The sequence below is a fragment of the Somniosus microcephalus genome, unplaced genomic scaffold (assembly GCF_052327205.1).
Source record: "Somniosus microcephalus isolate GS21.2 unplaced genomic scaffold, FLI_Smic_1.0 scaffold597, whole genome shotgun sequence".
Classification (NCBI taxonomy): Eukaryota; Metazoa; Chordata; class Chondrichthyes; order Squaliformes; family Somniosidae; genus Somniosus; species Somniosus microcephalus.
In genome coordinates, this window is record NW_028225784.1 from 1 (window position 1) to 12,500 (window position 12,500).

The 12,500-nt window shown below is 52.3% G+C and overlaps 1 protein-coding gene across 1 annotated transcript in view; it reads right to left on the reverse strand.

Annotated features, from left to right (window-relative positions):
- Positions 1-1,064: 1,064 nt before the first annotated feature.
- Positions 1,065-12,500, reverse strand: part of LOC147081270 (kin of IRRE-like protein 1) — a gene marked incomplete at its 3' end in the record, with an annotated part of 64,087 nt that continues 52,651 nt past the window's right edge. The window contains 4 exon segments of the mRNA XM_085980847.1: positions 1,065-1,194; positions 1,196-1,214; positions 6,754-6,859; positions 12,350-12,500. Coding sequence (XP_085836973.1) covers positions 1,065-1,194; positions 1,196-1,214; positions 6,754-6,859; positions 12,350-12,500 — 406 coding nt within the window.

The following is a 12,500-nucleotide window of genomic DNA, read 5'->3' on the forward strand; positions in this document are numbered from 1 at the left end:
CTCCAGCCTCTACACCCCTCCCTATCTCTGTAACCTCCTCCAGCCCCTACACCCCTCCCTATCTCTGTAACCTCCTCCAGCTCCTACACCACTCCCTATCTCTGTAACCTCCTCCAGCCCCTACACCCCTCGAGCCTGTTCCGCCATTCAATGTGATCATGGCTGATCTGCTGGGGATTGGAGGGGAGGGATTCGGACGTGAGGGGATTGTAGGGGAGAGGATTGGAGGGGAGGGGATCGAGGGAGGGGGATCGGAGGGGAGGGGGATCGGAGGGGAGGGGATCGGAGGGGAGGGGGATCGGAGGGGAGGGGGATCGGAGGGGAGGGGGATCGGAGGGGAGGGGGATCGGAGGGAGGGGGATCGGAGGGGAGGGGGATCGGAGGGGAGGGGGATCGGAGGGAAGGGGATCGGAGGGGAGGGGGATCGGAGGGGAGGGGGATCGGAGGGGAGGGGGATCGGAGGGGAGGGGGATCGGAGGGGAGGGGGATCGGAGGGAGGGGATCGGAGGGAGGGGGATCGGAGGGGAGGGGGATCGGAGGGGAGGGGGATCGGAGGGGAGGGGGATCGGAGGGGAGGGGGATCGGAGGGGAGGGGGATCGGAGGGGAGGGGGATCGGAGGGGAGGGGGATCGGAGGGGAGGGGGATCGGAGGGAGGGGGATCGGAGGGGAGGGGGATCGGAGGGGAGGGGGATCGGAGGGGAGGGGGATCGGAGGGGAGGGGGATCGGAGGGGAGGGGGGATCGAGGGGAGGGGGATCGGAGGGGAGGGGGATCGGAGGGGAGGGGGATCGGAGGGGAGGGGGATCGGAGGGGAGGGGGATCGGAGGGGAGGGGGATCGGAGGGGAGGGGATCGGAGGGGAGGGGGATCGGAGGGGAGGGGGATCGGAGGGGAGGGGGATCGGAGGGGAGGGGGATCGGAGGGGAGGGGGATCGGACGAGAGGGGGATTGGAGGGGAGGGGGATCGGAGGGGAGGGGATCGGAGGGAGGGGATCGGAGGGGAGGGGGATCGGAGGGGAGGGGGATTGGAGGGAGGGGAAGGAACCAGCGATTTGCAACACTTACATTCTACGTCAACCAAGGAGCTGACGTTAGTGCTCCCCACGGCGTTTTCCACCTCGCAGGAAACAGGCTCCGTGAAGTAGGTGTGATCCACCGGAGTCTCGTACACACTTCCCCGAGCTCCATCAATCGGGGAGTCCGCCCTTCGCCCATCTGGGGGTTAGAGAGGAGTGAGTGAGAGAGCCAGAGAGAGAGAGAGAGAGAGACAGAGAGAGAGACTGAGAGAGAGCGAGAGAGACAGAGAGAGAGAGAGAGAGAGACAGAGAGAGAGACTGAGAGAGAGCGAGAGAGACAGAGAGAGAGACAGACAGAGAGAGAGACAGAGAGAGAGGAGAGAGAGAGAGAGACTGAGAGAGAGACTGAGAGAGAGAGCCAGAGAGAGAGCGAGAGAGACAGAGAGAGAGAGAGAGAAAGAGAGAGAGAGACTGAGAGAGAGCGAGAGAGACAGAGAGAGAGAGAGAGAGAGAGAGACAGAGAGAGAGAGACAGAGAGAGAGACAGAGAGAGAGACAGAGAGAGAGACTGAGAGAGAGAGCCAGAGAGCGAGAGAGAGACACAGAGAAAGAGACAGAGAGCGAGACAGAGAGCGAGACAGAGAGCGAGACAGAGAGCGAGACAGAGAGCGAGACAGAGAGCGAGACAGAGAGCGAGACAGAGAGCGAGACAGAGAGCGAGACAGAGAGAGCGAGAGACAGAGAGCGAGAGACAGAGAGCAAGAGACAGAGAGAGAGAGAGACAGAGAGAGACAGAGAGCGAGAGACAGAGAGAGAGAGAGAGACAGAGAGACAGAGAGAGAGGAGAGAGAGACAGAGAGACAGAGAGAGAGACAGAGAGAGAGACAGAGAGCGAGAGAGAGAGAGAGACAGAGAGAGAGAGAGGACCAGAGAGAGAGAGAGACAGAGAGAGAGACAGAGAGACAGGGAGAGACAGAGAGAGAGACAGAGAGACAGAGAGAGAGACAGAGAGAGAGACAGAGAGAGAGACAGAGAGAGAGACAGAGAGAGAGACAGAGAGACAGAGAGCGAGAGACAGAGAGAGAGAGTTGAACTGTTCATCGATACATCTGCATGCCTACCGATCTGGTGAAGACCAGTCCTGGTCTGGTGTCTGTTGATCGAGTGTCTGAATGTCCTGCTCCTGTTCCTATATTCCTAACTATCGATGCCCACAAGCCGTGCGGTGTGGTCCTCAATACAAGAGGGGGGCAAAGGGCCACAACTTCAAAAACAGGACAACGGAGTTGGTGCCAAATGGCCGCCCTATTCAATCATACAATGATACAGCACAGAAGGCAGCCATTCGGCCCATCGAGCCTGCACAGGATTGGCTATGAGCGCAGCAGGGGGGAGTTCTCCCCGTGTCCTGGTCAATATTTATCCCTCAACCCAACATCACTAAAAAAAAGAAATATCTGGTCATTTGTCGCACTGTTGTTTGTGGGAGCTTGCTGTGCACAAATTGGCTGCCGCGTTTCCGCGGAGACCATGGTGTTCGCAGTCTCTCACCTCTAAGTCAGAAGACCATGGGTTCGAGCCCCACTCGAGAGGCTTCAGCCCCATGATCCAGGCCGACACTCCCCGATGACAGGACTGAGGGAGCGCCGCACTGTCGGAGGGGTGGTACTGAGGGAGCGCTGCACTGTCGGAGAGACAGTACTGAGGGAGCGCCGCACTGTCGGAGGGTCAGTACTGAGGGAGCGCCGCACTGTCGGAGGGGCAGTACTGAGGGAGCGCCGCACTGTCGGAGGGGCGGTACTGAGGGAGCGCCGCACTGTCGGAGGGTCGGTACTGAGGGAGCGCCGCACTGTCGGAGGGTCAGTACTGAGGGAGCGCCGCGCTGTCGGAGGGGCAGTACTGAGGGAGCGCTGCACTGTCGGAGGGGCAGTACTGAGGGAGTGCCGCACTGTCGGAGGGGCAGTACTGAGGGAGCGCCGCACTGTCGGAGGGGCAGTACTGAGGGAGCGCCGCACTGTCGGAGGGGCAGTACTGAGGGAGCGCCGCACTGTCGGAGGGGCAGTACTGAGGGAGCGCCGCACTGTCGGAGGGGCAGTACTGAGGGAGCGCCGCACTGTCGGAGGGGCAGTACTGAGGGAGCGCCGCACTGTCGGAGGGGCAGTACTGAGGGAGCGCCGCACTGTCGGAGGGGCAGTACTGAGGGAGGGCCGCACTGTCGGAGGGGCAGTACTGAGGGAGCGCCGCACTGTCGAAGGGGCAGTACTGAGGGAGCGCCGCACTGTCGGAGGGGCAGTACTGAGGGAGTGCTGCACTGTCGGAGGGGCAGAACTGAGGGAGCGCCGCACTGTCGGAGGGGCAGAACTGAGGGAGCGCTGCACTGTCGGAGGGGCAGTACTGAGGGAGCGCCGCACTGTCGGAGGGGCAGAACTGAGGGAGTGCCGCTCTGTCGGAGGGGCCGTCTTTTGGATGAGACGTTAAACCAAAGCCCCGTCTGCTCTCTCAGGTGGATGTAAAAGATCCCATGGCACTAGTCAAAGAAGAGCAGGGGAGTTCTCCCGGGTGTCCTGGGGCCAATATTTATTCCTCAACATCACTAAAGACAGATGATCTGGTCATTATCACATTGCTGTTTGTGGGAGCTTGCTGTGCGCAAATTGGCTGCCGTGAGGCATTGGGATTAGTTTGGGGATTGATACAGGGCTATGGGGAGAGAGCGGGGCAGTGGGATTAGTTTGGGGATTGATACAGGGCTATGGGGGGAGCGGGGCAGTGGGATTAGTTTGGGGATTGATACAGGGCTATGGGGAGAGAGCAGGGCGGTAGGATTGTTTGTGATTGATACAGGGCTATGGGGTGAGAGCGGGGCAGTGGGATTAGTTTGGGATTGATACAGGGCTATGGGGTGAGAGCGGGGCAGTGGGATTAGTTTGGGGATTGATACAAGGCTATGGGGAGAGCGGGGCAGTGGGATTAGTTTGGGGATTGATACAGGGCTATGGGGAGAGAGCGGGGCAGCGGGATTAGTTTGGGATTGATGCAGGGCTATGGGGAGAGAGCGGGGCAGTGTGATTAGTTTGGGAATGATGCAGGGCTATGGGGAGAGAGCGGGGCAGTGGGGTTAGTTTGGGGATTGATGCGGGGCTATGGGGTGAGTGGGGCAGTGGGAATAGTTTGGGGATTGATACAGGGCTATGGGGAGAGAGCGGGGCAGTGGGAATTGTTTGGGATTAATACAGGGCTATGGGGAGAGCGGGGCCGTGGGATTAGTTTGGGATTGATACAGGGCTATGGGGAGAGAGCGGGGCAGTGGGATTAGTTTGGGGATTGATACAGGGCTATGGGGAGAGAGCAGGGCGGTAGGATTGTTTGAGATTGATACAGGGCTATGGGGAGAGCGGGGCAGTGTGATTAGTTTGGGATTGATTCAGGGCTATGGGGAGAGAGCGGGGCGGTAGGATTGTTTGTGATTGATACAGGGCTATGGAGAGAGCGGGGCAGTGGGATTAGTTTGGGGATTGATACAGGGCTATGGGGAGAGAGCGGGGCAGTGGGATTAGTTTGGGGATTGATACAGGGCTATGGGGAGAGCGGGGCAGTGTGATTAGTTTGGGATTGATACAGGGCTATGGGGAGAGAGCGGGGCAGTGGGATTAGTTTGGGGATTGATACAGGGCTATCGGGAGAGTGCGGGGCAGTGGGATTAGTTTGGGGATTGATACAGGGCTATGGGGAGAGAGCGGGGCAGTGGGATTAGTTTGGGATTGATACAGGGCTATGGGGAGAGAGCGGGGCAGTGGGATTAGTTTGGGGATTGATACAGGGCTATGGGGAGAGCGGGGCAGTGTGATTAGTTTGGGGATTGATACAGGGCTATGGGGAGAGAGCGGGGCGGTAGGATTGTTTGTGATTGATACAGGGCTATGGGGAGAGAGCGGGGCAGTGTGATTAGTTTGGGGATTGATACAGGGCTATGGGGAGAGAGCGGGGCGGTAGGATTATTTGTGATTGATACAGGGCTATGGGGAGAGAGCGGGGCATTTGAATTAGTTTGGGATTGATACAGGGCTATGGGGAGAGAGTGGATTAGTGGAATTAGTTTGGGATTGATACAGGGAGAGAACGGGGCAGTAGGATTAGTTTGGGATTGATACAGGCTATGGGGAGAGAGCAGGGTAGTGGGACTATGGAATTGGAAGGGAGGGGATTGGAGGGGAGGGGAATTGGAGGGGGATTGGAGGGGAGGGTGTTTGGAGGGGAGGGGGATTGGAGAGGAGGGAGATTGGAGGGGAGGGGGATTTAGGGAAGGAGATTGGAGGAGAGGGAAAATGACGGTTTGAATAAGAGCATAAGAATTATCAGCAGGAGATTTCTCTCTCCCTCCTTTCTTAAATAGCGGGGTTACATTTGCTACCTTCCAATCCGCATTAAAACCGTTCCAGAATCTATGGAATTTTGGAAAATGACAACCAATGCACCCAATATCTCTATAGCCACTTCTTTCAAAACCCGAGGATGTAGGCCATCAGGTCCAGGGGATTTCTCGGCTTTCAGTCCCATTCATTTCTCCAGTACTATTTCTTTTACAAATGCTAATTTCTTTCAGTTCCTCATTCTCGCTAGACCATTGGTTCTCCACTATTTCCGGGAAGTTTTTTTACCTCTTCTTCCGTGAAGACAGACACAAAAGTATTTGCTTAATTTCTCTGCCATTTCCTTGTTCCCCATTATAATTGACATAGAACCATAGAAGATAGGAGCAGGAGTAGGCCATTCGGCCCCTCGAGCCTGCTCCGCCATTCAATGAGATCATGGCTGATCATCCAAATTCAGTACCCGGTCCCTGCCTTCTCCCCATATCCCTTGATCCCTTTAGCCTTAAGAAATATATCTAACTCCTTCTTGAATATATTTAATGAATTGGCCTCTACTGCCTTCTGTGGTAGAGAATTCCACAGGTTCACCACTCTCTGGGTGAAGAAATTCCTCCTCATCTCAGTCCTAAATGGCTTACCCCTTATCCTTAGACTGTGACCCCTGGTTCTGGGCTCCCCGACCATCGGGAACATCCTTCCTGCATCTAGTCTGTCCAGTCCTGTCAGAATTTTTAAAGTTTCAATGAGATCCCCTCTCATTCTTCTAAACTCCAGCGAGTATAAGCCCAATCGACCCAATCTCTCCTCATACGTCATTCCTGCCATCCCAGGTATCAGCCTGGTGAATCTTCGCTGAACTCCTTCCATGGCAAGAACATCCTTCCTCAGATAAGGTGATCAAAACTGCACACAATACTCAAGGTGTGGTCTCACCAAGGCCCTGTACAACTGCAGCAAGACATCCTTGTTCCTGTACTCGAATCCTCTCGCTACGAAGGCCAACATACCATTTGCCTTCTTAACCGCCTGCTGCACCTGCATGCTTACCTTCAGCGACTGGTGCACAAGGACACCCAGGTCTCGTTGCACTTCCCCTTCGCCCAATCTATTGCCATTCAGATAATAACCTGCCTTCCTGTCTTTGACACCAAAGTGGATAACCTCGCATTTATCCACATTATACTGCATCTGCCATGCTTCTGCCCAATCACCCAACCTGTCCAAATCATCCTGGAGTATCTCGGCATCCTCCTCACAGCACACACGCCCACCCAGCTTTGTGTCGTCATTGAGGGCTGGTCAATGGACCATGTTGGAAATGAGGGTCAGAGGGTCAGGGGTCATGCAGAAGGCAAAGATTGCTCACCTGTAGCCGTTGATGGCTGGGTTTGCGGAGGCTGTGCAGGTGAAGACAACTCGATCTCCCTCTCGAACCTTCTGTGGGTGGATGGACAACGTAACCATGGGCGGGTCTGAGGGGAGGAAGACGGAGAGGTGAGAGGGAGGGAGAGATACAGGGAGTGGGAGATTGAGACAGAGAGAGACAGGGAGTGGGAGATTGAGACAGAGAGAGACAGAGAGAGAGAGAGAGAGAGACAAAGAGAGAGAGATACAGAGAGTGGGAGAGGGAGAGAGACAGAGACAGAGAGATACGGAGAGAGACAGAGAGAGAGAGACAGAGAGAGAGAGACAGAGAGAGACAGAGAGAGAGAGAGAGAGAGAGAGAGAGAGAGAGACAAAGAGGGAGAGATACGGAGAGTGGGAGATTGAGACAGAGCGAGGCACAGAGAGACAGAGAGAGACAGAGAGAGAGAGATACAGAGAGTGGGAGAGGGAGAGAGACAGAGAGAGAGAGAGAGACAGAGAGAGAGAGAGACAGAGAGAGAGAGATACGGAGAGTGGGAGAGGGAGAGAGACAGAGAGAGACAGAGTGAAATGACTCAGAACAGAAGTGCCATTAAAGTGACCTACATTGGCTCGCGGTTAAGCAGCGCCTCGATTTCAAAATTATAATCCATGTTTTAAAATCCCTCCATGGCCTCGCCCCTCCCTGTCTCTGTAACCTCCTCCAGCCCCAACACCCCTCCCTATCTCTGTAACCTCCTCCAGCCCCTACAACCCTCCCTATCTCTGTAACCTCCTCCAGCCCCAACACCCCTCCCTATCTCTGTAACCTCCTCCAGCCCCTACACCCCTCCCTATCTCTGTAACCTCCTCCAGCCCCTACAACCCTCCCTATCTCTGTAACCTCCTCCAGCCCCTACAACCCTCGCTATCTCTGTAACCTCCTCCAGCCCCTATAACCCTCCCTATTTCTGTAACCTCCTCCAGCCCCTACAACCCTCCCTATCTCTGTAACCTCATCCAGCCCCTACAACCCTCCCTATTTCTGTAACCTCATCCAGCCCCTACAACCCTCCCTATCTCTGTAACCTCCTCCAGCCCCTACACCCCTCCCTATCTCTGTAACCTCCTCCAGCCCCTACACCCCTCCCTATCTCTGTAACCTCCTCCAGCCCCTACAACCCTCCCTATCTCTGTAACCTCCTCCAGCCCCTACAACCCTCGCTATCTCTGTAACCTCCTCCAGCCCCTATAACCCTCCCTATTTCTGTAACCTCCTCCAGCCCCTACAACCCTCCCTATCTCTGTAACCTCATCCAGCCCCTACAACCCTCCCTATTTCTGTAACCTCATCCAGCCCCTACAACCCTCTCTATCTCTGTAACCTCCTCCAGCCCCTACACCCCTCCCTATCTCTGTAACCTCCTCCAGCCCCTACACCCCTCCCTATCTCTGTAACCTCCTCCAGCCCCTACACCCCTCCCTATCTATGTAACCTCCTCCAGCCCTACACCCCTCCCTATCTCTGTAACTTCCTCCAGCCCCTACAACCCTCCCTATCTCTGTAACCACCTCCAGCCCCTACAACCCTCCCTATCTCTGTAACCTCCTCCAGCCCTACACCCCTCCCTATCTCTGTAACCTCCTCCAGCCCTACAACCCTCCCTATCTCTGTAACCTCCTCCAGCCCCTACACCCCTCCCTATCTCTGTAACCTCCTCCAGCCCCTACACCCCTTCCTTTCTCTGTAACCTCCTCCAGCCCCTACACCCCTTCCTTTCTCTGTAACCTCCTCCAGCCCCTACACCCCTCCCTATCTCTGTAACCTCCTCCAGCCCCTACAACCCTCCCTATCTCTGTAACCTCCTCCAGCCCCGACACCCCTCCCTATCTCTGTAACCTCCTCCAGCCCCTACAACCCTCCGAGATCTCTGCGCTCCTCCAATTCTGCCCTCTTGAGCATCCCCCGATTTCCATCGCTCCACCATTGGCGGCCATGCCTTCAGCTGCCTGGGGCCCCGAGCTCTGGAATTCCCTCCCTAAACCTCTCCGCCTCTCTCTCCTCCTTTAAGACGCTCCTTAAAACCTCCCTCTTTGACCCAGCTTTTGGTCAGCTGTCCTAATATCTCCTGATGTGACTCGGTCTCAAATTCTGTTTCATAATCGCTCCTGTGAAGCACCCTGGGATGTTTTACTACATTAAAGGCACTATATAAATGCAGGTTGTTGTTTTTAAAGGGGAATCGTATAGAGGGTCGATTATTTGCTCTCTCCCCCCACACCCCTCACTCCCTCCCTCTCTGTTTGTCTCTCTTCTCTCTCTCTCTTCTCTCTCACTCTCTGTCTCTGTCCCCCTCTCTCTTTCACTCTTTCTCTGTCTCCCTCTGTCTCTCTCTCCCTGTCTCTCTCTCCCTATCTCTCTCTCCCTGTCTCCCTCTGTCCTCCCTCTCTCTCTCTCACTCTCTGTCTCTCTCTCTGTCTCTCTCTCTGTCTCTCTCTCTCTGTCTCTCTCTCTCTCTCTCTCTCTCTCTCTCTCTCTCTCTCTCCGTCTCTCTCTCCCTGTCTCTCTCTCCCTGTCTCTCTCTCCCTGTCTCTCTCTCCCTCTGTCCTCCCTCTCTCTCTCTCTCCCTGTCTCTCTCTCCCTGTCTCTCTCACTCTCTGTCTCTCTCTCTCTCTGTCTCTCTCCCTGTCTCCTCTCTCCCTGTCTCCTCTCTGCATGACAAGGTACATCTTATGTTGCCAAAGCATCGAAAAACATTCATGGTTGTACACAAAAATACAGATCTATCCATACAGTGTATAAACAGATATATCCCTGAGTGTATAAATATACATTCGTATAATTTGTATATACTCTTTTCTTATATTTAGTGGTTGTGCCTCTGTTTATGGCAAGCTGTAACATAGTGTGCCGCTAAGGTTACACAATTTCTCTCTTCCCCTAGTAGGTATGGGAGTTTTTGGTCGTCATTCAAATTTCTGAATTCCGGGCATATTTTTGTGAATTTTGGGTAGAAATTCTCCCTTATGCCCTGATATTTTCTACAAGCTGTGAGGAAGTGCATCTCTGTCTCCACCACTCCCTGACTGCAGTGAGAGCATATCCTGTCCTCTCTTGGTAGCCGGGTCTGCCTGTGTCTACCTTTTTCGATCGCCAGGCTATGTTCACTAAGTCTGTACCTTGTCAAGGTTTTTCTCAGTTTGCTACCCTTTACCCTGGTCAGGTAATCAGCCATGTTGTATTGTCTGTTTAGGGCCAAGTAGCATTTGAGTTTGCTTTGGGTTTTTGTTGTTTCTGCCCAATATGACAGATATTTTTCCTTTTGCTTAGCGACGATTGTGTTGGGTCGAATTCTCTCTGCTACGATGTCACTGTCCTGGGGCTGGTTATTGTTAATAGTGTTAGTAGTTACTTCACTGAGTCCCAGGACTAGTTGACTGAGGGTATTCTTCTTTATGGTCCTCTCTTGGCATTTCAGGGCTTCGTAATGATAGCATTGGGGGTTGCTCATTTCTAGGTGTTTCCAAAATTTGGTGGCTCTTTTTTGGATAGTGATTATTAATGGATATTGGCCTAGTTCTGCCCTGCATACATTGTTTACGGTTTTCCTTTGAGTCCGGAGGATACTTTTACAGAATTCTGCATGTAGGATCTCAATTGGATGTTTGTCCCATTTTGTAAATTCTTCTTGTGTTAGCGGTCCCCACACCTCACTGCCATAGAGTGCAATTGGTTCAATTACTGATTTGAAATTTTTGAGCCAAATGCTAATTGGGATTTCTATTTGGATTGATTTTTTTATGGCATAGAAAGCCCTTCTTGCTTTCTCCTTCAGTTCATTCACAGCCAGATGAAAATTTCCCGTAGAACTGATTTTTAAGCCCAAGTATGTGTAGTTAGTGGTTTGATCAATTTTGGTTGTTCCTAGTGTGAAATTTATTTTGGGTCCCTGATGTCTGGATCTTTGCTGGAACACAAGGACTTTGTTTTTTTGGGGATTTATTGTCAGGGCCCAGGTCTGGCAGAACGACTCCAGCAGATCCAGGTTCTGCTGTAGACCCTCCTTAGTTGGTGACAGCAGAACCAGGTCATCTGCATAGAGGAGGAATTTAACCTTGGATTCATATAGGGTGAGGCCGGGTGCTGTAGATTGTTCAAGTATTCATTTATGTAAATATTAAAGAGTGTCGGTGAGATTGGCGAGCCCTGCGTCACCCCCCGCCCCTGTGGGAAGTATTTTGTTTGTTTGTCTCCAATTTTAACTGCACATTTGTTGTTTGTATACATTGATTTAATTACATTATATGTTTTTCCCTCTACCCCGCTTTCGATAAGTTTCAGGAATAAACCGTCGTGCCAGATGGAATCGAAAGCCTTCTGGAAATCTATAAAGCATGCGTAGATTTTGCTTTTGTTTTGATGAACGTGTTTGTCAATTAGGGTCTGTAGGGTGAAGATATGATCTGATGTTCTATAGTTTGGCAGGAATCCAATTTGGCTTTTACTCAAGACATTGTGCTCCTCAAGGAAGTTTATAAGTCTTTTGTTTATGATACTACAGAATACCTTCCCCAGGTTACTGTTTACACAGATGCCTCGATAGTTATTTGGGTCGACTTTGTCCCCACTTTTGTATACGGGCGTTACGAGTCCTTTGTTCCAGATATCAGGGAAGTAACCGACACTCAGAACCAAGTTGAAGAGTTTTAGGATAGCCAGTTTCATTTTATCGTCTGTGTGTTTAATCATCTCGCTTAGTATGCCGTCTGCACCGCAAGCTTTTCCTGGTCGCAGGTCCTTGAGTTTTTCAACTAGTTCTTTTTCTGTTATTATGGAGTCTAGCGGGTTTTGGTTATCTTTTATGGCCATTTCGAGCTTTTCCAGTTTTTTGCATATTTGGTGTTACTCTGGTCTTAGTGTGTTTTTCTGGTATAATTTTTCAAAGTGGTTTACCCATGTGTCCCCATTTTGAATGGCCAAATCGTCGTGTTGTTTTTTGTGTAGTGTTTTCAAGTTTTCCCAGAAACAATTGGAATCAATGGATTCCTCCATGGAGCTGAGTGTATTCTTAATATATTGCTCTTTTTTGGTTCTGAGTGTGTTTCTGTATTGTGTTAGTGTCTGACAATAAGTAAGGCGTAATTCCTCGTTTTCCGGCTGTCTGTGTTTTGGGTTTGATCTTTTTCTAAGTTTTTTCCTCATGTTATGGCAATCTGGGTCAAACCATTTTTCATAGTTTTTTGTTTTGGGTTTGTTCTTGCGAGCTTTCAAGTTTGACCTTGTTGCCAAATTATCAAAAATATTGTTTAGGTTATTCACTGCCCGGTTTACGCCGCCTTTATTGTGAGTGTATATGTAATCCAGAAAGGTGTCCAAGAGAGCTTGAGTTGATTCATTGCTAATTGCTTTCTGGTATTTTTCCGTGCTGTTTTTGGCCCATCTGTACGATTTTTTGGTGTTGTACAGCTTACTGGGTTGTGTTTCTATGTTGGTTGTTTCTGTCTTTTTAAGATACATAGTAATTTGACTGTGGTCTGACAGTGTTGTTTGTGGTTTGACTGTGAATGCTCTCTCTCTCTCTCTGTCTCTGTCCCCCCCTCTCTCTCTCTCAACTTACGGTGGACGTTCAGTCGGACGGTGGTCTCCTTGCCCTCCGGCAGAGCCTCATTGCTGGTTCTACAGGTGAACATGCGGCCGATGTCCACATCTGTGGGGGCGATGGTCAGAGCGCTGACTGTCGTCTCTCGCTTCCCGTCATCCATCACATT